Source organism: Macaca thibetana, chromosome 1 (genome assembly GCF_024542745.1).
Source record: "Macaca thibetana thibetana isolate TM-01 chromosome 1, ASM2454274v1, whole genome shotgun sequence".
NCBI classification, from domain to species: Eukaryota; Metazoa; Chordata; class Mammalia; order Primates; family Cercopithecidae; genus Macaca; species Macaca thibetana.
Genome location: NC_065578.1, coordinates 88,463,017 through 88,490,669, shown reverse-complemented (window position 1 = coordinate 88,490,669; position 27,653 = coordinate 88,463,017). Strand labels below are relative to the sequence as shown.

At 39.6% G+C, this 27,653-nt stretch overlaps 1 protein-coding gene and 1 pseudogene across 4 annotated transcripts in view; both read left to right on the top strand.

Annotated features, from left to right (window-relative positions):
- The window catches only part of LOC126963792 (guanylate-binding protein 6-like), a 30,352-nt gene extending 24,321 nt beyond the window's left edge, over positions 1 to 6,031 (top strand). For all 4 annotated transcript variants that reach the window (XM_050806439.1, XM_050806457.1, XM_050806448.1 and 1 more), the window contains one exon: positions 3,261 to 6,031. In XM_050806439.1, the coding sequence (XP_050662396.1) occupies positions 3,261 to 3,292 (32 nt within the window). In that variant the 3' untranslated portion in view covers positions 3,293 to 6,031. The remainder of the gene's footprint in view (positions 1 to 3,260) is intronic.
- Positions 6,032 to 9,276: 3,245 nt separating this feature from the next.
- LOC126949477 (calpain small subunit 1-like) lies at positions 9,277 to 9,976 on the top strand (annotated as a pseudogene).
- The last annotated feature ends 17,677 nt before the right edge of the window (positions 9,977 to 27,653 follow it).

Here is a 27,653-nt window from a genome sequence, read left to right as displayed (position 1 = left end):
TGGGATTATAGGTGCACACCACCACACCGAGTTAATTTTTGTATTTTTAGTAGAGACGGGATTTCACCGTATTGGCCAGGCTGGTCTCGAACTCTTGGCCTCAAATGATCCACCCGCCTCGGCCTCCCAAAGTGCTGGGATTACAGGCATGAGCCACCACGACCGGCCCTCATTTAGCAAAGTTTTAAACATAAAAGGTGCTTGTTAGAGGATATCAGTGCCTGGCCCACATGAGATAGAACAGATCCATACACACTTTGAAAAACTATGTTCACTTTTAGGAAATATAATTTTGAAAAATCATTTACATACCAGAGGTCCACTGGGCCATTGCTTTTAATGGCAAAATATTGGAATGTACTTGAATGTCCTTCACGTAAGATTGGTAAGATAAATTTTAGTATGTGCATGTACTGGAATACTATATAGCCAGTAAACAAATTGACAGTGAAGCTCTCTTTATACCAGTAAAGAATGGTCTTGAAGAGATATTGTAAAATGAAAAAACAAAACAAAAAAAACAAGTTGTAAAGCAATGTAGATTATCTTATCACCAATGAAAAAATGCAATTATTATATACAAGCATGCAAATATATCTCTGGAAAGATTAATGAAAATCTATTATTATTAGCTCCTTCTGGGAAGAACCAGGTGAATGTAGAGGTTGAAGGACCACATACTCTTCACTTTAAACTCTTGAATTTTGTAAGGAAATCTTATTTTACCTATTCAGAAATAAATAAGAAAATGTAAGAGACAATGCTAATAATGATAACAATAAAAAAAATGGTGAAATTGGCTATCAGATGATGAAATTGCTTGTTGCTTCTAGGAATTCTATCAGCCAGCCCAATGAGGGGTCTAAGACTAAGATCTGAGTACTAGAATGCAAAAAAAATTGAATCCTATTCTTGTTTTCCTTTTGGCCTGGTTTTCCGATTGCTTCTATTTGTTTTGAGACTAAGGCATACACTTTTCTGTGGCCTTTGAAATCTCAGCTACAGTAGCCTCTACTTCCTTTCTCTGAATTCAAGTGTTAAGGTGTTAGAAGCATAAATTACCAAACATTAAGATTAAGCACTGATAACAGGGATCCTGCCAACCTTGTCACTAGTGGTCTCTTTGCAGTAGCCTCAGATAGAAAGGACAATGTGCCTTTCCAGAACCGAACACCCTGATGGGGGATGATAGACCCAGACACATAGAGGCCTGGTGTTGACCCTTCATTGTTAGAATCTAAGAAGATTCACTTACAGTAATGAGTGGCAGACAGCTAGGCCTGAATGAATGACATAATTCTGTAGATGGCCAATACAGTGGACCAGCCATAGGGTTAAATGGAAAGGAGAGAAAACAATCAAGTGAAATAAATGCTGTCTACCAGGAGGTTGAGAGGTAGCCCCGATAAAGTGTCACATCCATAGCCTTGATCTGAGCTAATTTCAGACCCTGAACTCAGCTGGAGTGGAGGGCAGTACCCCAGGAAAAGGACACTGCAACTCCAGGACCCAAATAAATGATAATGATTTCCCAAGTTCTCCCCCTAGGAAACCTCTGGAGCCATTTACTGGATACCCATATACTAGGGAAATACAAACACTCAAATATTTCAAGGACCCTTGGAATCTGGATCCAAGTTGCCCATGGTACCCAGATCATGGAAAATCATCATAAAATACCTGTTAAAATAGGAAGTTAGGGCCTCCAGGTTATAAATATAGTCTTGGCCCACATGAACTTATTGCAATATAGTATTTGTTCAAATTAAAAGATAAGGTTTGCTTGAAGACAGATACCTTGCTTATTTTTCTGTCCATCCCCTTGGGAGTATGTTCAGACATAGGATGTGCTAAAGAAGCTTCTTTTATAAAAACAATAGGATGATGCATGAATGATTATTTTCAATTGGCAAAATCTCGTGAACTTCCCAGAGATCAGTGGTAATAAGTTGTTTGAATTCTCGACACCAGGTTAAGGTCTCTGAGGTGATTTAAAGGCTATGAGGCCAGGTGCAGTGGCTCACGCCTATAATCTCAGCAACTTGGGAGGCTGAGGCAAGTAGATCCCTTGAGGTCAGGAGTTTGAGACCAGCCTGGCCAACATGATGAAACCCTGTCTCTACTAAAAGTACAAAAATTAACCAAGTGTGGTGGCACATGCCTGTAATCCCAGCTACACAGTAGGCTGAGGCAGGAGAATCATTTGAACCTGGGAGACAGAGGTTGCTGTGAGCCAAGATTGTGCCATTGCACTCCAGCCTGGGCAACAGAACCTGGGTGACAGAGCGAGGCTCTGTCTCAAAAAATAATATACAATACAATACAATACAATACAATACAATACAATACAATACAATAAAAGCTATGAGAAGAAAAGAAATTTTCCTGGTACAGTGTACTCTCAAACTCATGTCTTACAGTCTCTGTGAAACTGGGCCAAAGATGGAATTTTTTTTTCTCTGCTTTATGCAGTGAGTCAGACAAATCTATGAGCTCACACAAATCTGTAACTTCATGTATCACAGTCTCTATAAAACTGTATCAAAGAATTTTTCTCTGTGCTTTATAGAGTGATTCACCCAGATCTGTAAAGAAATGAAGACAATTTTAGAGCTTTCAATATCTGATATTTCACATCAGGTCAAATCTGATACTTACAAAACTGGATAGATCTATTTCAGATAGCTTTGATGCTTATAATAAGAATCTCATTCAATGTTATCTAAGGACTATAGTTCAAGAAGACTAAGACACTATTCAGTCGGGGCACAGTAAGAACACCTTATAAGCACCACTCATCCTTCCTTTTCTGAGCATGCTTTTGGCATGTTTCAATGATTCAGAGACATTCTAGTGAATCCCATTTTGACAGCAAAGTGGGATCAAGAGACCCCAAGGCCATCCTCAGGATCAATGACTCTTTAGAAGACATGGAACTCAGAGATACATCCCATCAGTATCTAATTTATTGAGAGTTTTTAGCATGAAGCGCTGTTGAATTTTGTCATAGGCCTTTTCTGCATCTGTTGAGATAATCATGTGGTTTTGTCTTTGGTTCTGTTTATGCTGGATTACATTTATTGATTTGCGTATGTTGAACCAGTCTTTTATCCCAGGTATGAAGCCCACTTGATTGTGGTGGATAAGTTTTTTGATGTGCTACTGGATTCAGTTTGTCAGTGTCTTATTGTGGATATTCACATCAATGTTCATCAGGGATATTGGTCTAAAATTCTCTTTTTTTATTGTATCTCTGCCAGGCTTTGGTATCAGGATGATGCTGTCCTCATAAAATGAGTTGGGAGGATTCTCTCTTTTTCTGTTGATTGGAATCCACAGCCAATATGATACTGAATGGGCAAAAACTGGAAGAATTCCCTTTGAAATCTGGCACAAGACAGGGATGCCCTCTCTCACCACTCCTATTCAATATAGTGTTGGAAGTTCTGGTCAGGGCAATCAGGGAGGAGAAAGAAATAAACGGTATTCAATTAAGAAAAGAGGAAGTCAAATTGTCTCTGTTTGCAGATGACATGATTGTATATTTAGAAAACCCCAACGTCTCAGCCCAAAATCTCCTTAAGCTGATAAGAAACTTCAGCAAAGTCTCAGGATATAAAATCAATGTGCAGAAATCACAAGCATTCTTCTGCACCAATAAGAGACAAACAGAGAGCTAAATCATGAGTGAACTCCCATTCACAATTGCTTCAAAGAGAAAAAAATACCTAGGAATCCAACTTACAAGGGATGTGAAGGACCTTTTCAAGGAGAACTACAAGCCACTGCTCAATGAAATAACAGAGGACACAAACAAATGGAAGAACATTCCATGCTCATGGATAGGAAGAATCAATATCATGAAAATGGCCATACTGCCCAAGATAATTTATAGATTCAATGCCATCCCCATCAAGCTACCAATGAGTTTCTTCACAGAATTGGAAAAAACTGCTTTAAAGTTCATATGGAACCAAAAAAGAGCCCACATTGCCAAGATAATCCTAAGCAAAAAGAACAAAGCTGGAGGCATCATGCTACCTGACTTCAAACTATACTACAAGGCTACAGTAACCAAAACAGCATGGTACTGGTACCAAAAGAGATATATAGACCAATGGAACAGAACAGAGCCCTCAGAAATAATACCACATATCAACAACCATCTGATCTTTGAAAAACCTGACAAAAACCAAAAATGGGGAAAGGATTCCTTATTTAAAAAATGGTGCTGGGAAAATTGTCTAGCCATACGTAGAAAGCTGAAACTGGATCCCTTCCGTACACCTTGTACAAAAATTAATTCAAGATGGATTAAAGACTTAAATGTCAGACCTAAAACCATAAAAACCCTAGAAGAAAACCTAGGCAATACCATTCAGGACATAGGCATGGGCAAGGGCTTCATGTCTAAAACACCAAAAGCAATGGCAACAAAAGCCAAAATTGACAAATGGGATCTAATTAAATTAAAGAGCTTCTGAGCAGCAAAAGAAACTACCATCAGAGTGAACAGGCAACCTACAGAATGGAAGAAAATGTTTGCAATCTATTTATCTGACAAACGGCTAATATCCAGAATCTACAAAGAACTCAAACAAACTTACAGGAAAAAAACAAACAACCCCATCAAAAAGTAGATGAAGGATATGAACAGACACTTCTCAAAAAAAGACATTTATGCAGCCAACAGACACATTAAAAAATGCTCATCATCACTAGCTATCAGAGAAATGCAGATCAAAACCACAATGAGATACCATCTCACACTAGTTAGAATGGCGATTATTAAAAAGTCAGGAAACAACAGGTGCTGGAGAGGATGTGGAGAAATAGGAACCCTTTTACACCGTTGGTGGGACTGTAAACTGGTTCAACCATTGTGGAAGGCAGTGTGGTGATTCGTCAAGAATCTAGAACTAGAAATACCATTTGCCAGAAATCCCATTACTGGGTATATACCCAAAGGATTATAAATCATGCTGCTGTAAAGACACATGCACATGTATGTTTATTGCAGCACTATTCACAATAGCAAAGACTTGGAACCAACCCAAATGTCCATCATTGATAGACTGGATTAAGAAAATGTGGCACATATATATCATGGAATACTATGCAGCCATATAAAAGGATGAGTTCATGTCCTTTGTAGGGACATAGATGAAGCTGGAAACCGTCATTCTCAGCAAACTATCGTAAGAACAGAAAAACAAACACTTCATGTTCTCACTCATAGGTGGGAATTGAACAATGATTACACCTGGGCACAGGAAGGGGAACATCACACACCGGGGCCTGTCTGGGGTCGGGGAAGGGGGAGGGATAGCATTAGTAGATATACCTAATGTAAATGATGAGTTAATGGGTGCAGCACACCAACATGGCACACATATACATATGTAGCAAACCTGCATGTTGTACACATGTACCCTAGAACTTAAAGTATAATTTTAAAATATTAAAAAATAAAGACATGGAACTCAGAAAAATGTTATGCTCGCAGTTACAGCTCATTACATTGAACAGCTACAAATTGAAACCAACAAAAACAAAAGGGACATGGACCAGAGTCTGACACCAAGCATAGGCTTGCATTTGTGTTCTCCCTTGAGAGTTGCACAGACATTATTTAATTCTCCCACAAATAATGTGTGACACATGTCAACCAGGGATGGTCACACAAACTTTAGTGTTTTTATTAGAGGGCAGTCATGTAGGAATGGGGTGCCCATGTGGCTGATCTTATTTGCTCAGACTCCTGCCTCTTCAGAGGTCAAACTGGTGTGGTATATCCTAAGACCGCCACCATAAATCACATTTTTAGCATAAAGTACCCGGTATGGCCCAAGCCCTCAACATGTCCAAACATTTATTATAAGGCTGGTTGTTCTAAGGGCCTACCCTTTATGTCCCAGGAACCAGTTGAGGGCCAGACCTTTCTTACAGAATTAACCTTTTATTAGATAGTGTTAAAGAATGAAGAAGGTGATAACATGAGAAATACAAAATAAAGATTTGTATTGTCTTACTGGAAGAATATGTCTATTTTTTTCTTGACTTTTGAAAGTATAAATATTCTCTCTCTGAAAGATGTAACTAGGCTCTAGCAAAATATGCTGTAAGTGTATGTTTTTGAAAGTAGTTTATTTTATTTCATTGTTATTCTGTGCTTAGCAACTTCCAATCTGATTACAGTTGACCCTTGAACAACGTGGGTTTGAACTTTGAGTTCACTTACCATGGATTTTTTTCAAGTAAACACAGTATGAAAATATACTGTTTGAGGAATGTGAAACCCATGTATATGGAGGGCCATCTTTTGGTATACACGAATTCTGCAGGGCCACTGCTGGACTTGGGTATGCAAGGATTTTGGATGGATTATCCACAGTGGTCCTAGAACCAATTCTCTATGTATGCTGAGGGATGACTGTAGTTATTTTTCTTGATATAGAATAGAAAAAGTATTTAATAAGGAATATATGTATATGAGACTTAAGAAGTTATAACACTGATTATAACCTGGATATGGTACAAATTTCATGGTACTAATTGGCCTAAAATCACTTGATCCAACATCGGGCCCAAATTTCCTTAATGTGTTCAAACTCAAGCTGCTGGAGTTTCTCAAGGAATCATAACCCATGAAAATAAATTATCAATCACCTTTCAACAACCAGAAATCACCACTGAAACAGGCTTTGATCAATCTTAAAAATTGACATCAAATTTTTAGGTTGATTCCCACCTCCTATTGAATTTTCTACCACCAAGGTCATGCTCTGTCACCTAGAATCAGTTTTAAAACATCCTTCAGATAGTCATCTCTGGTAGTGGGGCATTGAACTATCTTCAGTTACAGCACAAAATCCCATACAATTTAAACTAAGCTAAAAAGAAATTCCAAACTCAGTGAAGTTTTCTCCTCCACTCTAAGTGAGGATCGTGCCCTGGTTAGCTTTGTTAGTTCAACCACATAGATAGACCTTATCTAAGGAAAGATAAGTACCCTATCCCACAATTTCCAAATATCACTTAGAAACGAGTTTTATGAACTTCTCTTTGGCCTTGTATCCTCTTATCTCCAATCTTGATTTTGAGTTATAGGAAAGAGGAACAGTCTTAGTTGCCACTCCTGTAAAATCAGTAAATCATGGTGGTTCAGGTCCTAGAAGGATGCCACAGCTTCTCCTGAGCCTGGTGAGTGATGGTACTCATGGTGTTGTGACAAAGTGCCCATTCGAAAGCACTATCAGTGCAAAAATCCACAAGTCGTTCTTGCAATCAATCTAGAAAGTATATGGCAGCAAGAGATTTAGGCATCTACTCTTCGTTCATTCATTTGTTCACTTGCTATTTCAGCTAGGCTATATACAGCTAGATAATGGGACAAAAAACACGTATTTTTGAAGACAGTCTTAAGTTCAAACTTCAGATGTGGATAAGCATTTCTTTAGCAAATTTTTATCAGTTATGGGCTGTATTGAGGATAAAAATGCTATGAATTAAACCCAACAAGTGTTTATTGTTCATCCACTAAATGCCAGGCACTGAATTTTATTTTATGTATGATTCAATATACCAGTCTCTGCCCTCATAAAGATGACTTTTTGGTGAGGGAAATAAAGAAGTAAAACTATAAATGCAACCAGGGTGATAATATTTGCCAGAAATGTTATGAAAAACTACAATGTAAAAGAAAATGTGGTAATTCCAATAAATGGGAACAAGTACTCTGTGAGTTCAGAACAAGAAGAGACTATAACCATAAAAAACAGCCCTAGGCTTAAAATAACTGGTCTTTTAAAAAGTTATACAAGGTGTAATTGTAGAGATAAAGGGACCATTCAAGTGGAAAGACCAGCATAAGCCAAGTCAGATATGTTAGAAAGTGTAGGTCTTACTAAAGGTACTGTAGAATTATTCCATTTGCCTGAAGCACTGAATAGGTGTGTTGAAATGAAAGATGAGACTGGAAATGAGATTAGGGCTTGACAAAAAGGGACTTGAAGATCAGGAAAATAGAATTAGACATCTTCAAACCATACCAGAATTCCAGATTTGGCTTATGGTTTTACTGCCATCAAGAGCTTATAATTTGGTATAATGTGGGGTTTTTTTATCAGATTCTTAACAGATTCTATCTGGAAGATTGGAAATAATTTATATTTTGAGGAAAAATCATATCCCCAGATCCCTTTGTATTATTCCTAAAGTAATCAATTTAAATTAAAAAACAAACAAAAATAGGACTTATTTCAACAAAATCAATTTATTTTAACATTGGGAAATCATATGGGTGTTTTCTGAGATTATTATTGAAAATTCAAACTGGGAAATCCATGTTTTAAAAGTATAGGAAGCCAAAGATCTATTTATGAACTACTTTCAATTTATATTTAGAATAATGTACAATAAAGAGAAATGATTCATTGCAAATAATACTATAAAATTATCCCATGTATAATTTTTTCAATGAGTCCATTTTATAATATCAGACAAACAAAAGCTGAAGTATTTCATCAATAACAGACCTGTCTTACAAGAAATGCTAAGGGATTCCTTCAATCTGAAAGAAAAGGATATTAATGAGCAATAAAAAAAAAAATCAACTGAAGGTACAAAACTCATTGGTGGTAGCAAGTACACAGGGGAAAAAAAGAATATTACGTCACCATAATTGTGGTGTGTAAACTCCTCATATTGCAAGTAGGAAGACTAAAAGATAAACCTATCTAAAATAACAACTATAACAACTTTTCAAGCATTACACAGTATAATAATAAATAGAAACAACAAAAATTTGAAAAGCATGGAGATTAAATTAAAGTGTAGAATTTTTATTCATTTTCTCTTTGCTTGTTTGTTATTTGTTTATGCAGTCAGGGTTGTCATCAGTTTGAAATAATAGCTTATAAAATATTATTTGCAAACCTCATTGTAACCTCAAATCAAAAAACATACAACAGATACACAAAGAATAAAAAGCAAGAAATTAAAACATACCACCCGAAAAATCACCTTTGCTAAAAGGAAGACAGGAAAGAAAAGACCACAAAACTACTGGAAAACACATAAAATAGCAAGATTAAGTCCTTACTTATCAATGATTACATTGAATGTGAATGGACGAAACTCTCCAATCAAAAGCCATAGAGTGATCTTCCACTGATCAGGCCTCCAAGCACGTTCCCCAGGCCCCTATCCAGGTCTTCATCTCTCCCATTCCTGCCACTGCCACCTCCACCCTTCAAGAATGAGTTAACTAGGAACATGTCTCCTCACACCCAGAGGTCTGGCAATCAGTTCTTCAGCAGAGGCAGAAGAGGTGGCAGAGTGGCCATGTGCTTCCTAGGTGGAATCATTATCTCCATCATGGAGGTGGCTACACAGCACAACCTAGAGCCCCTGCCTCCACACACACATTGCTCCAACACTGAGGCCAACAAGAGTGTGGAGGTCCATCATTTCTGGAGAGTCTTTGCCCAGTTGGCTGGAGATGGCATCAAGGTCAGCGGCGCAGAACTGATGAATGTTCTCAACAAGGCTGTTATCAGTAGGACTGAACTGAAGACTCATGGTTTTGGCATTGATACATGTCAAAGCATGATAGTCATGATGGATAGTGACATCACAGGCAAGCTGGACTTTGAGGAATTCAAGTACCTGTGGAACAACATCAAAAGGTGACAGACAATATACAAGCAGTTTGATGTTGACTGATCTGGAACCATTTGCAGCAGTGAACTTGCAGGGGCCTTTGGGGCAGCAGGGTTCCACCTGAATGAACAACTACAACATAATATTCTGACACTATTTGGATGAAGGAGGGAACATGGATTTTGACAACTTTATCAGCTGCTTGATCAGGTCAGATGCTTCGTTCCATGCCTTGAAATCTCTTTACAAAGATGACACTAGACCCCTCCAAGTGAATATCCAAGAGTGGCTGCAGCTGACAATGTGTTTCTAAATGGGAAACCCAGGCCTGCCCCTTCACTGCCTTACTACAGGAGTCACCTTGGAGCCTCAGCCTCTCCCAGCGCTGATCCCGTTTGCAATCACATCTTCATGGGTCCTGCTGAAAAATGGGCCTTTTGTTCTTCCAGCCCTTGGCACCCAGCTTCTCAGTCAACATCCAGGGTCAAATGTGCCCCAACATGCCATGCCCTGATTGGCCCCAACTCTAAAACATGCTAACACGCTCTTCCAACAGTCACCCCACCCCACCATACCCATCTCACTCTCACGCCATAACCTCACTCTTGTACCTGTGCCAACCTCAACACTTGCATTGCTCGAATGCCCCAAGGGCCCTCTCTCAGTTCTGGGAGGATGACTCCACTCCCTACACTCCCTGGTCCACGCATTCACAGTTACCACCCAAGCAGTCAAACATCAGGCTATTCCAGTCCCACATGTTCCAGTGCTTTCGTCTGTATTCTGCTCCTAGCCTGCCAGGCCCAGGAGGAAGAAAAAATGTATGAAAAAAAGAAAGGGAGAGAGAGAGAGAGAGAGAGAGAGAGAGGAAGGAAGAAAGGGAGGGAAGGAGGGAGGGAGGGAGGAAGGGAGGGAGGGAGGAAAGAAAACAGAGTGGTTGAATGGATTTTAAAAACCAAACCCCAATGATCAGTTGCCTACAAGAAACACACTTCACCTATAAAAATACACATCAAATTAAATAAATGGATAGAAAAGATACTCTATGCCAATGGAAACCAACAAAAAGCAAAAGTAACTATACTTATATCAGACAAAACTAATTTCAACACAAAAACTGTAAGAAGAGACAGAGAGGGTAATTATATAATGATAATGGAGTCAATTCAGCAAAAGAATAGCATAACTGTAAATCTATATGCACCAACATTGGCAGCTGTTAATGTATTGGGGTCTATCTCTCTCTTTAGCTCTAAAGAGATAATAGCTGGAGATTTCAACACCCCACTTTCAGCATTGGACAGATCTTCTAGACAGAAAATTAACAATAACAAAAATCAGATTTAATCTGCACTAGACAACAAATGCACTATAGACCAAACAGATACTTAAAAACTTTTCATCCAATAGCTGTACAATGCACATTCTTCTCTTTAGCGTGTGTATCATTCTCAAGAATAGACAATATGTCAGGCCACAAAGTAGCCTAAAAAATTGAAATTATAAATAGAAATGAATAATAAGGTGATCATTGAAAACCATACCTATATCAAAAAAGTAGAAAAATGTCAAGTAAACAACATAATAATGTATCTTAAAAAACTAGAAATGCAAAAGCAAACCAAATCCAAAATTAGTAGACATAAAAAATAAGAAAGATCAGAGCAGAAATAAATGATGTGAAAATTAAAAAAATACAAAAAACTAACAAAACAAAGTTGATTTCTTGAAAGATAAAATTGACAAACCATTAGTCTAAGAAAAACAGGGAGAAGATGCAAATAAATGAAATCAGACATGAAAAAAGAGATATCACAATGGACACCACAGAAATTCAAAAGGTCATTAGAGACTGCTATAAGGAGCTATATGCCAATAACGTGGAAAGCCTAGAACAAATGGATAAATTCCTAGACAAATACAATTTACCAAGATGAAGAAATCCAAAATCCAAATAAGTCAATAATAAGTAATGAGATTGAAGCCATAATAAAAAATCTCCCAGCAAATAAAGCCTGGCATTCAATAGCTTCACTGCTTAATTTTACCAAACATTAAAAGAAAAACTAATATCAATCCTACTCAAACTATTCAAAAAAAATAGAAGAAATGGGAATACCTCAAATTCATTCTACAAGGCTGGTATTATGACACATCATGATACCAGATGAAAGACATCAAAAATAGAAATAGAAACATACATCAAAAATAGAAAACTACAGGCCAATATCTCTGATGTATATATATTTTTAATTTTTATTTTTAATTTTTGTCAGTACTGAGTAGTTGTATATATTTGTGGGGAACATGAGATACTTTAATACAGGCATGCAATGTGTAATAATCACATCATGGTAAATGCAGTATCCATCCCTCAAGCATTTGTCCTCTGTCTTGCAAACAATCCAATTACATTCTTTTAGTTATTTTAAAATGTACAATAAAATTATTATTGACTATAGTCTCCATCTTGTGCTATAAAAAACTAGGCCTTATTCATCTTTTCTAAGTACTTTTTCTACCCATTAATCATCTGGGCGATGTGGAAAAGGTAAGGCAAAGTGTCACAGACAGATTCTTTCCATTCTGGATTTTCTCCTAATCTCTTCATGATCCTTGTAATTTAACTGCTGTGATCTATTTGTGAAACTTAGAAATCCAACAAGTGAGGCAAACTTTGGCCTGTTTGAATCACACTTTTCGGTAAGATTAGATATCATGGTATATTAGGTAAAACACGCTTTTATTTCTTGGCACTGTGGTGAATGATTTGATTCAATTTGATAAGAACTTGTCAAGCAGCTCAGTTCCAGACCTCTGGGACCAGATATATGCATTCGGATTTAATGTTGTGTGACTAAGAAAGAAGCAGGTTGCCAAGACAGCGGAGTTTGGACTCCAGCGCAATCCCTGCCCTCTGTCAATTCCACGCGGAGCTCTGTAGCTGGAATGACTTTTTTCGGTTTTTCCTGTTTTGGAACAAGGGTGCTAGGCCTTCATTCCTGGTGCTGATCAGTCATTGGAAGTCTGCCCTGGAAGACTTTCCCATTAAGAGAGCTGACACCTGTGATCCAGGCAGCAAATCACAGCTTTCACAATGTACTGTTGCTTATAAGAGTGCCTTGTTAGGAAAGAGAAGTATTGACCCAATCCCAGAGCATGAGGAAAAGCATCTCATCCACTTTCCGAGCTACCACGTGAAGGGTACATTTGAGGGTTGGAATTAAGAGAGTGAGGTTTATATTTTATATGGTAAAGCTAATCAACTACCCACAGAGCATTCTGGAAGGTTTTGAGACACTTTCGACTGTGCTGGTTCTATGAAAGTATGTGTTCTTCCTACAGTAAACATTTTAAGATGAACTTTTTAGCTTCCTAAGAATGTATGAAATGAACAATTTCTCTCTTTTTTGTGTTAGTTCAAGACTTATTTGGGAATCATTTCTGAATTTCTCTACTCTTCATCTATGTCCAAACAGGAGTTAGAAATTCTGTGTTTATTTTTCAGCTTTAGTGAGGTAAAACTGACAAATAAAACTGTATATAATTAAGGTGTGCAGCTTGATGTTTTGATATATGTATACATTGTGAAATGATCACCACAATTAAGCCAATAATATAGCCATCACCTCACATAGTTACTATTTTTTTTTCTATTCTCTTTTTTTTTTTTTTTTTGAGGTGGAGTGAGAACACTTAAGATCTATCCTCTTAGCAAAATTCAAGGTCACAATTAATAAAATATTGTTAATTATAGTCACACTGCTGTACAGTACATCTCCAGAGTTTGCCTTGCATAACTGAAATTTCTTTCTCTTTCTTTCCCTTCCTTCCTTTCCTTCCTTCCTTCCTTCCCTCCCTCCCTCCCTTCCTCCCTCCCCTCCCTCCCTCCCTCCCTCCCTCCTTCCTTCCTTCCTTCCTTCCTTCCTTCCTTCCTTCCTTCCTTCCTTCCTTTCTCTTTCTTTCTTTCGAGACGAAGTCTCACTCTGTCACCCAGGCTGGAGTACAGTGGCGCAATCTTGGCTCACTGCAATCTCCACCTCCCGGGTTCACGCCATTCTCCTGCCTCAGTCTCCCGAGTAGCTGGGACTACAGGCACCCGCCACCATGCCCGGCTAACTTTTTTTTTTTTTTTTGTATTTTTATTAGAGACAGGGTTTCACCGTCTTAGCCAGGATGGTCTCAGTCTCCTGACCCTGTGATCTGCCTACCTCGGCCTCCGAAAGTGCTGGGATTACAGACGTGAGTCACCACGCCCGGCATGAAATTTTGTACTCTTTAACCAACATCTCTCCGTTTCTTCCACCTCCAGCCCCTGGCAACCACACTATTCTACTCTCTGTTGCTATGAGTTTGACTATTTGTTTGGCTATTTTAGATTCCACAAATAAGTGAGATCATGCAGTATTTGTTTTTCTGTGTCTGGCTTATTTCACTTAGGACAATAACCTCAGTGTTCATTCATGTTGTTGCAAATGGCAGGATTTCCTTCTTTTTTTAAGATTGAATGTATATGTGTGTGTATATATATATTCAAACACACACATTCTATATATAGAGAGAATCTACATACACACACACATATATATATAAATGTGTGAATATATACAGATATATAAAATGCATGTGTAGGTATACATATGTATATATGTGCATACAAACACACTTTATGTATCTATCTATATATATACACTCTTTTTGCATTTATCTATTGATGGGGATTTAGGTAGTTTCCATTATCTTGGTTATTGTTAATAATGCTGCAATTAATATGGATATGCTTAAATATCTGTACTTTCATATTTAAATATAAGTATGAAATTTTACAATTATTTACATATAAATGTGAAAGTACAGATATCTCTTTGAAAATACTGATTTCATTTCATTTGGATTTATAAATAGAAGATTTCTGAATCACATGGTAGTTCTATTTTTAAATTTTTAGGAAACCTCCATATTGATTTCATAGTGGCTGCACCAATTTACATTGCAAAAATTACATCCCAAAAAACAACATACCAAAGTTATCTTTTAAAAGTATTCTTGTTGGCCAGGCACAGTGGCTCACTCCTGTAATCCCAGCAATTTGGGAGGCCAAGGTGGGTGGATCACCTGAGGTTAGGAGTTCAAGACCAGTCTGGCCAACATGACAAAACCCAATCTCTACTAAAAATACAAAAATTAGCTGGGCATGATGGTGCATGCTTGTAATCCCAACTATTCAGGAAACTGAGGCAGGAAAATCTCTAGAACGCGGGAGGTGGAGGGTGCAGTGAGTTGAAATCACACCACTGCACTCCAGCCTGTATAACAGAGCAAGACTCCATTGAAAAAAAAAAAATCTTGCCAACAATTGTTATCTGTGGGGGGCGGAGCAAGATGGCCAAATAGGAACAGCTCCAGTCTCCAGCTCCCAGCACCAGCGACAAAGAAGATGGGTGATTTCTGCATTTTCAACTGAGGTACTGGGTTCATCTCACTAGGGAGTGCCGGACAATCGGTGCTGGTCAGCTGCTGCAGCCTGACAAGCGAGAGCTGAAGCAGGGCAAGGCATCGCCTCACCTGGGAAGTGCAAGGGGAAAGGGAATCCCTTTTCCTAGCCAGGGGAACTGAGACACACAACACCTAGAAAATCAGGTTACTCCCACCCCAATACTGTGCTTTACCAAGGGTTTTAGCAAACGGCACACCAGGAGATTATATCCCACACCTGGCCGGGAGGGTCCCACACCTGCAAAGCCTCCCTCATTGCTAGCACAGCAGTCTGTGATCTAACCGCAAGGCAGCAGCGAGGCTGGCGGAGGGGTGCCCGCCATTGCTGAGGCTTAAGTAGGTAAACAAAGCCCTGGGAAGCTCGAACTGGGGGGAGCCCACAGCAGCTCAAGGAGGCCTGCCTGTCTCTGTAGACTCCACCTTTGGGGACAGGGCACAGCTAAACCAAAAAAAAAAAAAAAAAAAAAAAAAAAAAAAAACAGCAGAAACCTCTGCAGACGCAAACGACCCTGTCTGACAGCTTAGAAAAGAGCAGTGGATCTCCCAACACGGAAGTTGAGATCTGAGAACAGACAGACTGCCTGCTCAAGTGGGTCCCTGACACCTGAGTAGCCTAACTGGGAGACATCCCCCACTAGGGGCAGATTGACACCCCACACCTCACACGACAGGGTACACCTCTGAGATGGAGCTTCCAAAGCAAGAATCAGACAGGTACACTTGCTGGTCAGCAATATTCTATCTTCTGCAGCCTCCACTGCTGATACCCAGGCAAACAGGGTCTGGAGTGGACCTCAAGCAATCTCCAACAGACCTACAGCTGAGGGTCCTGACTGTTAGAAGGAAAACTAACAAACAGGAAGGACACCCACACCAAAACCCCATCAGTACATCACCATCATCAAAGACCAAAGGCAGATAAAACCACAAAGATGGGGAAAAAGCAGGGCAGAAAAGCTGGAAATTAAAAAAATAAAAGCGCATCTCCCCCTCCAAGGGAAGACAGCTCATCTCCAGCAACGGATCAAAGCTGGACAGAGAATGACTTTGACGAGTTGAGGGAAGAAGGCTTCAGTCCATCAAACTTCTCAGAGCTAAAGGAGGAATTACGTACCCAGCACAAAGAAACTAAAAATCTTGAAAAAAGAATGGAAGAATGGCTAACTAGAATAATCAATCCAGAGAAGGCCATAAATGAACTGACAGAGATAAAAACCATGACACGAGAAATACGTGACAAATGCACAAGCTTCAGTAACTGACTCGATCAACTGGAAGAAAGAGTATCAGCAACTGAGGATCAAATGAATGAAATGAAGTGAGAAGAGAAGTCTAAAGAAAAAAGAGGAAAAAGAAATGAACAAAGCCTTCAAGAAGTATGGAATTATGTGAAAAAACCAAATCTACATCTGATTGGGGTGCCTGAAAGTGAGGGGGAAAATGGAACCAAGTTGGAAAACACTCTTCAGGATATCATCCAGGAGAATTTCCACAACCTAGTAAGGCAGGCCAACGTTCAAATTCAGGAAATACAGAGAATATCATAAAGATACTCCTCAAGAAGAGCAACTCCAAGACACATAATTTTCAGATTCACCAAAGTTGAAATGAAGGAAAAAATGTTAAGTGTAGCCAGAGAGAAAGGTCAGGTTACCCACAAAGGGAAGCCCATCAGACTAACAGCAGATCTCTCGGCAGAAACTCTACAAGCCAGAAGAGAGTGGGGGCCAATATTCAACATTCTTAAAGAAAAGAATTTTAAACCCAGAATTTCATATCCAGCCAAACTAAGTTTCATAAGTGAAGGAGAAATAAAATCCTTTACAGATAAGCACATGCTTACAGATTGTGTCACCACCAGGCCTGCCTTACAAGAGACCCTGAAGGAAGCACTAAACATGGAAAGGAACAACCGGTACCATCCATTGCCAAAACATGCCAAAATGTAAAGACCATTGATGTTAGGAAGAAACTGCATCAACTAACGAGCAAAATAACCAGTTAATATCAAAATGACAGGATCAAGTACACACGTAACAATATTAACCTTAAATGTAAATGGACTAAATGGTCCAATTAAAAGATGCAGACTGGCAAACTGAATAAAGAGTCAAGACCCATCAGTTTGCTGTATTCAGGAGACCCATCTCACATGCAGAGACACACATAGACTCTAAATAAAGGGATAGAGGAAGATCTACCAAGCAAATGGAGAACAAAAAAAAGCAGGGGTTGCAATCCTAGTCTCTGATAAAACAGACTTTAAACCAGCAAAGATCAAAAGAGACAAAGAAGGCCATTACATAATGGTAAAGGGATCAATTCAACAGGAAGAGTTAACTATCCTAAATATATATGCAGCCAATACAGGAGCACCCAGATTCATAAAGCAAGTCCTTAGAGACTTACAAAGAGACTTAGACTCCCATACAATAATAATGGGAGACTTCAACACCCCACTGTCAACATTAGACAGATTAACGAGACAGAAAGTTAACAAGGATATCCAGGAATTGAACTCATCTCTTCACCAAGCGGACCTAATAGACATCTACAGAACTCTCCACCCCAAATCAACAGAATATACATTCTTCTCAGCACCACATCGCACTTATTCCAAAATTGACCACAAAATTGGAAGTAAAGCACTCCTCAGCAAATGTACAAGAACAGAAATTATAACCAACTGTCTCTCAGACCACAGTGCAATCAAACTAGAACTCAGGACTAAGAAACTCAATCAAAACCACTCAACTACATGGAAACTGAACAACCTGCTCCTGAATGACTGCTGGGTACATAATGAAATGAAGGCAGAAATAAAGATGTTCTTTGAAACCAATGAGAACAAAGATACAACATACCAGAATCTCCAGGACACATTTACAGCAGTATGTAGAGGGAAATTTATAGCACTAAATGCCCAGAAAAGAAAGCAGGAAAGATCTAAAATTGACACTCTAACATCACAATTAAAAGAACTAGAGAAGCAAGAGCAAACACATTCAAAAGCTAGCAGAAGGCAAGAAATAACTAAGATCAGAGCAGAACTGAAGGAGGTAGAGACACAAAAAACCCTCCAAAAAATCAATGAATCCAGGAGTTGGTTTTTTGAAAAAATCAACAAAATTGATAGACTGCTAGCAAGACTAATAAAGAAGAAAAGAGAGAAGAATCAAATAGACGCAACAAAAATGATAAAGGGGATATCACCACCAACCCCACAGAAATACAAACTACCATCAGAGAATACTATAAACACCTCTATGCAAATAAACTAGAAAATCTAGAAGACATGGATAATTTCCTGGACACTTACACTCTCCCAAGACTAAACCAGGAAGAAGTTGAATCCCTGAATAGACCAATAGCAGGCTCTGAAATTGAGGCAATAATTAATAGCCTATCAACCAAAAAAAGTCCCAGACTAGATGGATTCACAGCTGAATTCTACCAGAGGTACAAGGAGGAGCTGGTACCATTCCTTCTGAAACTATTCCAACCAATAGAAGAAGAGGGAATCCTCCCTAACTCATTTTATGAGGCCAACATCATCCTGATACCAAAGCCTGGCAGAGACACAACAAAAAAAGAGAATTTTAGACCAATATTCCTGATGAACATCGATGCAAAAATCCTCAATAAAATACTGGCAAACCAAAGCCAGCAGCACATCAAAAAGCTTATCCACCATGATCAAGTGGGCTTCATCCCTGGAATGCAAGGCTGGTTCAACATACGCAAATCAATAAACGTAATCCAGCATATAAACGGAACCAAAGACAAAAACCACATGATTATCTCAATAGATGCAGAAAAGGCCTTTGACAAAATTCAACAGCGCTTCATGCTAAAAACTCTCAATAAATTCAGTATTGATGGAATGTATCTCAAAATGATAAGAGCTATTTATGATAAACCCACAGCCAATATCATACTGCATGGGCAAAAATTGGAAGCATTCCCTTTGAAATCTGGCACAAGACAGGGATGCCCTCTCTCACCACTCCTATTCAACATAGTGTTGGATGTTCTGGCTAGGGCAATCAGACAAGAGAAAGAAATAAAGGTATTCAGTTAGGAAAAGAAGAAGTCAAATTGTCCCTCTTTGCAGATGACATGATTGTATATTTAGAAAACTCCATCATCTCAGCCCAAAATCTCCTTAAGCTGATAAGCGACTTCAGCAAAGTCTCAGGATACAAAATCATTGTGCAAAAATCACAAGCGTTCTTATACACCAGTAACAGACAAACAGAGAGCCAAATCATGAGTGAACTCCCATTCACAATTGCTTCAAAGAGAATGAAATACCTAGGAATCCAACTTACAAGGGATGTAAAGGACCTCTTCAAGGAGAACTACAAACCACTGCTCAGTGAAATAAAAGAGGACACAAACAAATGGAAGAACATTCCATGCTCATGGATAGGAAGAATCAATATCGTGAAAATGGCCATACTGCCCAAGATAATTTATAGATTCAATGCCATCCTCATCAAGCCACCAATGACTTTCTTCACAGAATTGGAAAAAACTGCTTTAAAGTTCATATGGAACCAAAAAAGAGCCCACATTGCCAAGATAATCCTAAGCAAAAAGAACAAAGCTGGAGGCATCACGCTACCTGACTTCAAACTATACTACAAGGCTACAGTAACCAAAACAGCACGGTACTAGTACCAAAACAGAGATATAGACCAATGGAACCGAACAGAGTCCTCAGAAATAATATGACACGTCTACGGCCATCTGATCTTTGACAAACCTGAGAAAAACAAGAAATGGGGAAGGGATTCCCTATTTAATAAATGGTGCTGGGAAAATTGTCGAGCCATACGTAGAAAGCTGAAACTGGATCCTTTCCTTACTCCTTATACAAAAATTAATTCAAGATGGATTAGAGACTTAAGTGTTAGACCTAATACCATAAAAACCCTAGAAGAAAACCTAGGTAATACCATTCAGGACATAGGCATGGGCAAGGACTTCATGTCTAAAACACCAAAAGCAACGGCAACAAAAGCCAAAATTGACAAATGGGATCTAATTAAACTGAAGAGCTTCTGCACAGCAAAAGAAACTACCATCAGAGTGAACAGGCAACCTACAGAATGGGAGAAAATTTTTGCAATCTACTCATCTGACAAAGGGCTAATATCCAGAACCTACAAAGAACTCAAACAAATTTACAAGAAAAAAACAAACAACCCCATCAAAAAGTGGGCAAAGGATATGAACAGACATTTCTCAAAAGAAGACATTCATACAGCCAACAGACACATGAAAAAATGCTCGTCATCACTGGCCATTAGAGAAATGCAAATCAAAACCACAATGAGATACCATCTCACACCAGTTAGAATGGCAATCACTAAAAAGTCAGGAAACAACAGGTGCTGGAGAGGATGTGGAGAAATAGGAACACTTTCACACTGTTGGTGGGATTGTAAACTAGTTCAACCATATGGAAAACAGTATAGCGATTCCTCAAGGATCTAGAACTAGAAATACCATTTGCCAGAAATCCCATTACTGGGTATATACCCCAGGATTATAAATCATGCTGCTATAAAGACACATGCACATGCATGTTTATTGCGGCACTATTCACAATAGCAAAGACTTGGAATCAACCCAAATGTCCATCAGTGACAGACTGGATTAAGAAAATGTGGCACATATACACCATGGAATGCTATGCAGCCATAAAAAATGATGAGTTTGTGTCCTTTGTAGGGACATGGATGCAGCTGGAAACCATCATTCTCAGCAAAACTATCACAAGAACAGAATACCAAAACACCACAGGTTCTCACTCATAGGTGGGAACTGAACAATGAGACCACTTGGACTCGGGAAGGGGAACATCACACACCGGGGCCTATCATGGGGAGGGGGGAGTGGGGAGGGATTGCATTGGGAGTTACACCTGATGTAAATGACGAGTTGATGGGTGCTGATGAGTTGATGGGTGCAGCACACCAACATGGCACAAGTATACATATGTAACAAACCTGCACATTATGCACATATACCCTAGAACTTAAAGTATAATAATAATTAAAAAAAGACTAAAAGCTTCAACTATGAAAATGTTAGTCAAATATCGACATTTTTTTTTTATCAGGTTTTAAGGAATATTCTGTTATTTAAACTTTTCTCACATGTTTCCCCTACTTAGTGGTTCCTCACTACCTTGTTTCGCATTTATAGATAAGAACAATTTCACAATTTTAGAAACGTATTTCCTCATATCACAACCTTAATTGGAAATTACCATATGTTAAATGAGCATTAAAAATAACTTTAAGATTTTAATTTACACAAAAAGTTTACCTAAAACATTTATCCCATTCATTGTACTCAATTCTTTCACTTTTAACAAGGGAGACATGAGACATCAATCAACATAAGTAAAATGAACCTTGGTTCAGTCCAGAAAAGTGGGACAACTCAAAGTGGGGAGGGGGTTTAGGGGCTTCCAGGTCACAGGTAGGTGGAAGACAAAGGGTTCATTCTTTAGAGTCCCTGATTAGCCTTTCCAAAGAAGGCAATCAGATATGCATTTATCTCAGTGAGCAGAGGGATGACTTTGAATAGAATGGGAGGAAGGTTTGGCCTAAGCATTTCCAGCTTGAATTTTCCCTTCAGCTTGGTGATTTTGGGAGCCCAAGATATCTTCCTTTCATAAATTACTCTCATTCATCAAAAGGAAGCATACAAACCAAGATCATCTTGTATATGATGTGTTTAGCTTGTATATCTTGTATAGCTGTGTTTATATTTTATAACCTTCTATGCCAAGCACTGACATCCCAAAATATCTAGCAAAGACATACTAAAATCCAGACAAAATGTCTGCTAGCAATTCTAAAGGCATTTCTATTTTTATTCTACCAATAATTTTAAAGCCAGCTTGTTCAGTAAAGATTTAAGTATAAATCACATGAACTTGAAAATTGCTTAGACTTGTTTATTTAATTTATGTGTGCTCTTTTACTTATAAGCTAATTTGGTAGACACATATAACAATAAATGTACATACAAATAAACACATCTAGACATGTATACACACACATAAATGAAGATCCAGTAGCTTGGAACCTTAGTATTGAGACAGCAGTATAAGCTTAGTGGTTTTACTTTGTTTGCCCCAATAGATAATCCAATGAAGGCTGTGAACCAAAATTTTGGGTAAAGCAGTTTCCATGGCAGTTTGATTTTTAGAGGTCAAACCTACCTGGACTCCAAAGAGCACTGGGGCCAAACAGCACCAAAAGAGAGCATCACACATTAATCAGGTCCCCTGCTTAGAACAGCAGCACAAAGGCCTGGATACATGCAACGCCATCTCACTTTCCCATTCAACAGTAAACTCCAGACTCCAAACAATATTGGGCCAAACAGTATCGCAACTCCAAGAGAAAATTCTAAGGAGGGCTTAGTACTAGAACTCAGAAACTCTGCAGAGAGTGTCCCCTTTGGAGAGGCTGAGGTGTGGGGGATTCCCAGTGTAAAAAGTAAAGTAGAGGTTCCTCTTCAAAGACTTTCCTCCCCATCTAATTAGGAATAAATAGTAACTTCTCCTAGAAGCAAACTTCATTCAAAGATCTGTGCTCCTAAATATTTCCCCTGGCATGCTTATACTGGTCCAAGCTAGCACTAGGTCATAGCCTGTTCCTATTCTTTATTTAAAAGTGTTTTTACCTTTCTCAGCATTCCACAAGTTACATCCTCCTTCCTTTGTTCTCCTCTACCTTTGCCTCTTTTAAAAAGTTCTAAGTTGCTAACCAATCGGGACAAATACAGAATGTGAGGTCCTGTTCCATCCAATGGAAACCGGTCACAGCAGTAGAGTGGATGTATCAAGTTATAAATGACCCTGTCTCCTTTGTTCGGTGTACTCTTGTGGTAAAACTGCTGGCAAGTGTACCCTTTCTGCAGGAAGTAAAAATGGCCTCACTAAATAAATTAAATTTATGTTCAAGTGCTATTTCTTTACGGCACTGGGGAGGAAGGATTTCAAACACCAGGGTGTCTCCCTGAGGGGTTCAATCTTAGAGTGTCAGTTGTCTCTGACCTTAGGTGGGCACCAGTGCCACGTGCATGTTTTCCCTCCAGGTGCAATGGCCTACTATGAGCTTTATAAGGATAGCCATGAACTCTAATTATAGGAATTGGAGGTTGGGTGGGCTTCTTTAGTCCTTAGCTAGTACAGTAGGGGAAGGGAAGAATTTAGCATAGGAAAAGGAGGTTTAAGTCACCTGAAACATGTGTGAGTTTGCTCCAAGTTGCACCACATGTAGGGATCAGGTACCACAACTGGAAAAGATAAAAAAGAGTCCTTCCCCCTTCCAGGCAGGGCAGTTACCCCCGTTGACTGCTTGGCCTTCAGGCAACACTGGAGAGTGACCCCCAGCCAGTTGCCCACAACTTCCAAGGAGCTGCTAGGAAGCAACCACTGAAAGACTGAAAAAGAAAGAAAAGAGGAAAAAAAAAAAAAAAAAAAGGAAAAAGACTCTGGTCACTTAAGTGAATCTGGAGGTGGTGGTTAGGTGCTTCCACATGGAAACCCCTTAGTTTCACTGGTCACGGCAGAAACTTGCAGTTGCCTTCATGTTTAGGTGCTGCCCACCAAGGGTCCTGAGTCGGAAAGAAAAACAGAGAGAGACTGAGACAGATGGAGAGAGAGAGAGGTTGATTCTTTGTAAGGAGCAGAAAGGAAAAGGAGAAAATAAATCCCAAACTTTGGGCTTACCTCCTCCTGGCTGGCTTATCAAAATATGTTACCAGTGGAGGGAGTCCAGATTTTTGGCATCCTGAACAAAGAATTAGACAAAATGCACAAACAAAGCAAGGAAAGAAGAATCAACGAAAGCAGAGATTTATTGAATGAAAGTACACTCCACAGTATGGGAGCAGGCCCAAGCACAGAGGCTTAAGAACACCATTACAGAATTTTTAGGGGTTTAAGTACCCCTCTAGAGGTTTCCACTGGTTACTTTGTGTATGCCCTATGTAAATGGAGAGGATGAAGTAAAGTTACAAAGAAATTTACTCAGCTTACACCTTATGTAAATGGAGAGAATTGAAGTACAGTAACAAAGTCATTTACTCAGCTTACATCTTACGTAAATAGAGAGGATATTTCCTGTCATAACTGAAGTGTGAATTAGCCTTATGTTCCTGGCTTTCAGACCCTATTTTCCTACCTCAATATCACCCATGATAATTAATTTTCAAGGAATGAAGTCACCACCGTTAGGTCCCTGCACAATCATGATGTTTAAAATAATAAAGAAAGTGCCAGTATCATGCAAACCTCTCACTTCTACCATATTTCTTCTATGATTTCAGGCCACTTCTGGTGAAATAAAACTATTCTCTTGTGAACCCCCAAAATTTGAGGCAGGTCTCAGTTAATTTAGAAAGTTTATTTTGCCAAGGTTGAGGATGCACACTCGTGACACAGTCTCAGCATGTCCTGATGACATGTGCCCAAGGCAATTGGGGCACAGCTTGTTTTCATACATTTTAGGGAGACATGAGACATCAACCAATATATATATGAAGTGCATTGGTTCCATCCAGAAAGGCAGGGACAACTTGAGGCAGGGAGAGGGCTTCCAGGTCAGAAGTGGGTAAGATCAAATGGTTGCATTCTTTTGAGTTTCTGATAAGCATTTCCAAAGGAGGCAATCAGGACATGCATCTATCTCAGGGAGCAGAGAGATGACTTTGAATACAACGGGAGGCAGGTTTGCCCTCAGCAGTTTCCAGCATAAATTTTCCTTTTAGCTTAGTGATTTCGGGGACCCAAGATCTTTCCTTTTCACACTCTTCAATATGATGATCAAAACCTCTCTGAAAATGAAATCCACAGGCTGACAGAGTAGAATAATCTACACATTGTCCATAAAGCCATCAGATAGCAACACTGTGATTACTCATTTCTTCCTTCCCTCTAAAGTTGTAATAGCCTAGCTCCATTTTTTCAGGGCTTTGAAGCAATGCATAGGCGCCTTCCAGTTTCCCCAACCCAAACCACTAGAATAAGTCTTGCAGCTGAGCCAGTCACCAAATAGCCATTGGTACTACTCAGAGGAATGCCCTAACACTGCCTATCTGGGTGGTCTGGAAAAGGGCAATGAGGGGGCAAGAGAGAACCCTTCTTTCCCATTAATTCTCTCCAACACATGACCAGCAATGGAGATATAAAACAGTGACTAGAAAATGCTGGCATGAAATTATAGCTGTTTATACATCAGGAAGGCATCATATTGGAAAATGTTCAGTGCCACCAAGTGAAAATAGCACTCAGGCAAAAGTTTTCTCAGCAAGGCAATTTACTTCTATAGAAGGGTGTGTCTCGTGGGTGGAGCAATGGTGAGAACACACCATACAAGGGACGGGAAGGGGTTCTTATCCTAATGCAGCTAGACCCTACTGCTATGTCTTCCCCCTATTGGTTAGGGTTGAACTGCACAGTCTAAGCTAATTCCAATTGGCTATTTTAAAGAGAGCAGTGGTATGAGCCAGAGTGGCAGGGTAAGCAGTTTTGGTAGGAAGGATGGTTACAGAGCAGGTGACTAAGGATGCCTAAGGACGGAACAAGTGATAGAAGCTAAGAGAGGGTTGTTTACTGGAACTAGGGGCAAGGAAGGTAAAGAACAAGGAAGTTAAACTTTGAAATGGAGGACAAAGAACAGGGAAGCTGACATGTTAGTTCTTTGAAGAGGAACTCAGAACTCCTACTTAACAATTTTTCTCCCTCTTGAATTTTAAAGGAAGTTAACAGGCTAAACTTTGAAGAGGAATTTACTGTATCCTACAATCAAGAGTGAGAATAAGGACAATAAAAGCAGAGAAAATGATTCTCCACCCACTTTGATGTTCAAGCATAAGTTATCATTTCTTGAAATAAAGTTATATACATCCAAAATAAGGCACCGGGCAAAAGGCCTCTCACATACTTAAAAATTACTAAATAATTGGTTAATTGCTGAATTTCTCAGACTTTGTCTGAAGAAGAAATTAATGAAATCAACTATAACCAAATAGTAGTAGTAATATAAATTTTAAAATCCTCCTAAAGTTGCTGCAAACTGTGACCCCCCCCATCCCTTACACTCAAGTTAAAAGAGAATATTAACAGCCTGTCTTCTCTTTGTGGTCAGCGGACCTTATCTATACTCCCCAACTCCACATTCCTCAAAGTTTATTCCTCAAAGGCCCAGCGAGTTCCTACTTACCTCCTGCATGGCTGCAGGGTCACAAGACTGATAAGTTTAAGTTGCAAGACATGTTTCTCTCAAGATGTAAGAAATGTTTAATGCTGCCTTTGTTTCTTGCTTCTGTAACTCACTTCCCGCCTCACGTAGTTCTCGCTTTAAGATGTTTAAAAGTAGGAAAAGCCCTTTGTTCGGGGCTCAGACTTTCTGGACCTATGTCCAGCTGAGTCGGTGATCACCTTTAATGTAACAAACTCTCCTGAACCTTTTTCGGTCTTTTAAGTCTTTGATTGTCCCACAACATTTCTGGGGGCCTATCCAGGATTCGGGATTGGAGACAGCAGATTTTCTGTCTCCTTTGCCTGTGGGTTAGAGCCCCAGGACAGGGGAGACCTGGGGTCCTTGGCACCACCGGGAGAGTTTCAGCCCAGAAGGAGAATGGCCCTCCTGTGTTCCAGAGCCTTCCACCAACAGTGCAAATGGAACCAGTGGAAAGGGTTGCAAGACAGTCACGGGAGCTGTGTGCAGACATCTGAACAGCAATAAGGTTTGGGCCCTAAGGCAAGACCTGTCCCAAAAGGATGGAAGGGGAGCCTGATCACCTCCCAGGGCATGATGACTTGTCCGATCTGAGGGGGTTGGGACAACGGGAGAGGTCCGTTAATTCGGATGAAACTCACACCCTAACCAACACCAGACGCAGGTAGGGCTCGCAAGTCAGTCAGAAAGGAAAACCGTTTTGGGGACGGGGGAGGCGTGTGAAAGTGTGTGAAAGAGACGGCCTCAGGAGGGACCAGTGTGGGGCATGGTGTGGGGAGGCAGAGATCTCTTAGTGTGGACTGTGTGCTGTGAGGCGAGTGTGGGAAATACCAGACCTAGGACACTGCATACAACCTATAGGACCAGTTCCATGGCTGCATCGAACTGTGACAGGAATTAAGGCACACTCCTGGCTAAGCAGTGTCTGAACCTCCGGTGATAGGACCCAGTCTGGTGGATCCAAGAGTGAAAGTGTGAGTGAAAGTGTGCCATGAGGTAGGAAACGGGAGGAAAAGGGTCAAAGCCTACGCCACTGGAGTGCATGCTGAAAAACTTTAAAAAAGGTTTTAATGTGATTATGGGGTTAAGCTAACTCCACAGAAACTGAGAACCCTTTGTGAGATAGACTGGCCATCTTTTAATGTAGGGTGCCTGTCTATGGGGACAATAGATGGGGAGATAATCGGCCAAGTGTTTTGGGTGGTCACCAGGCTTGGAGAA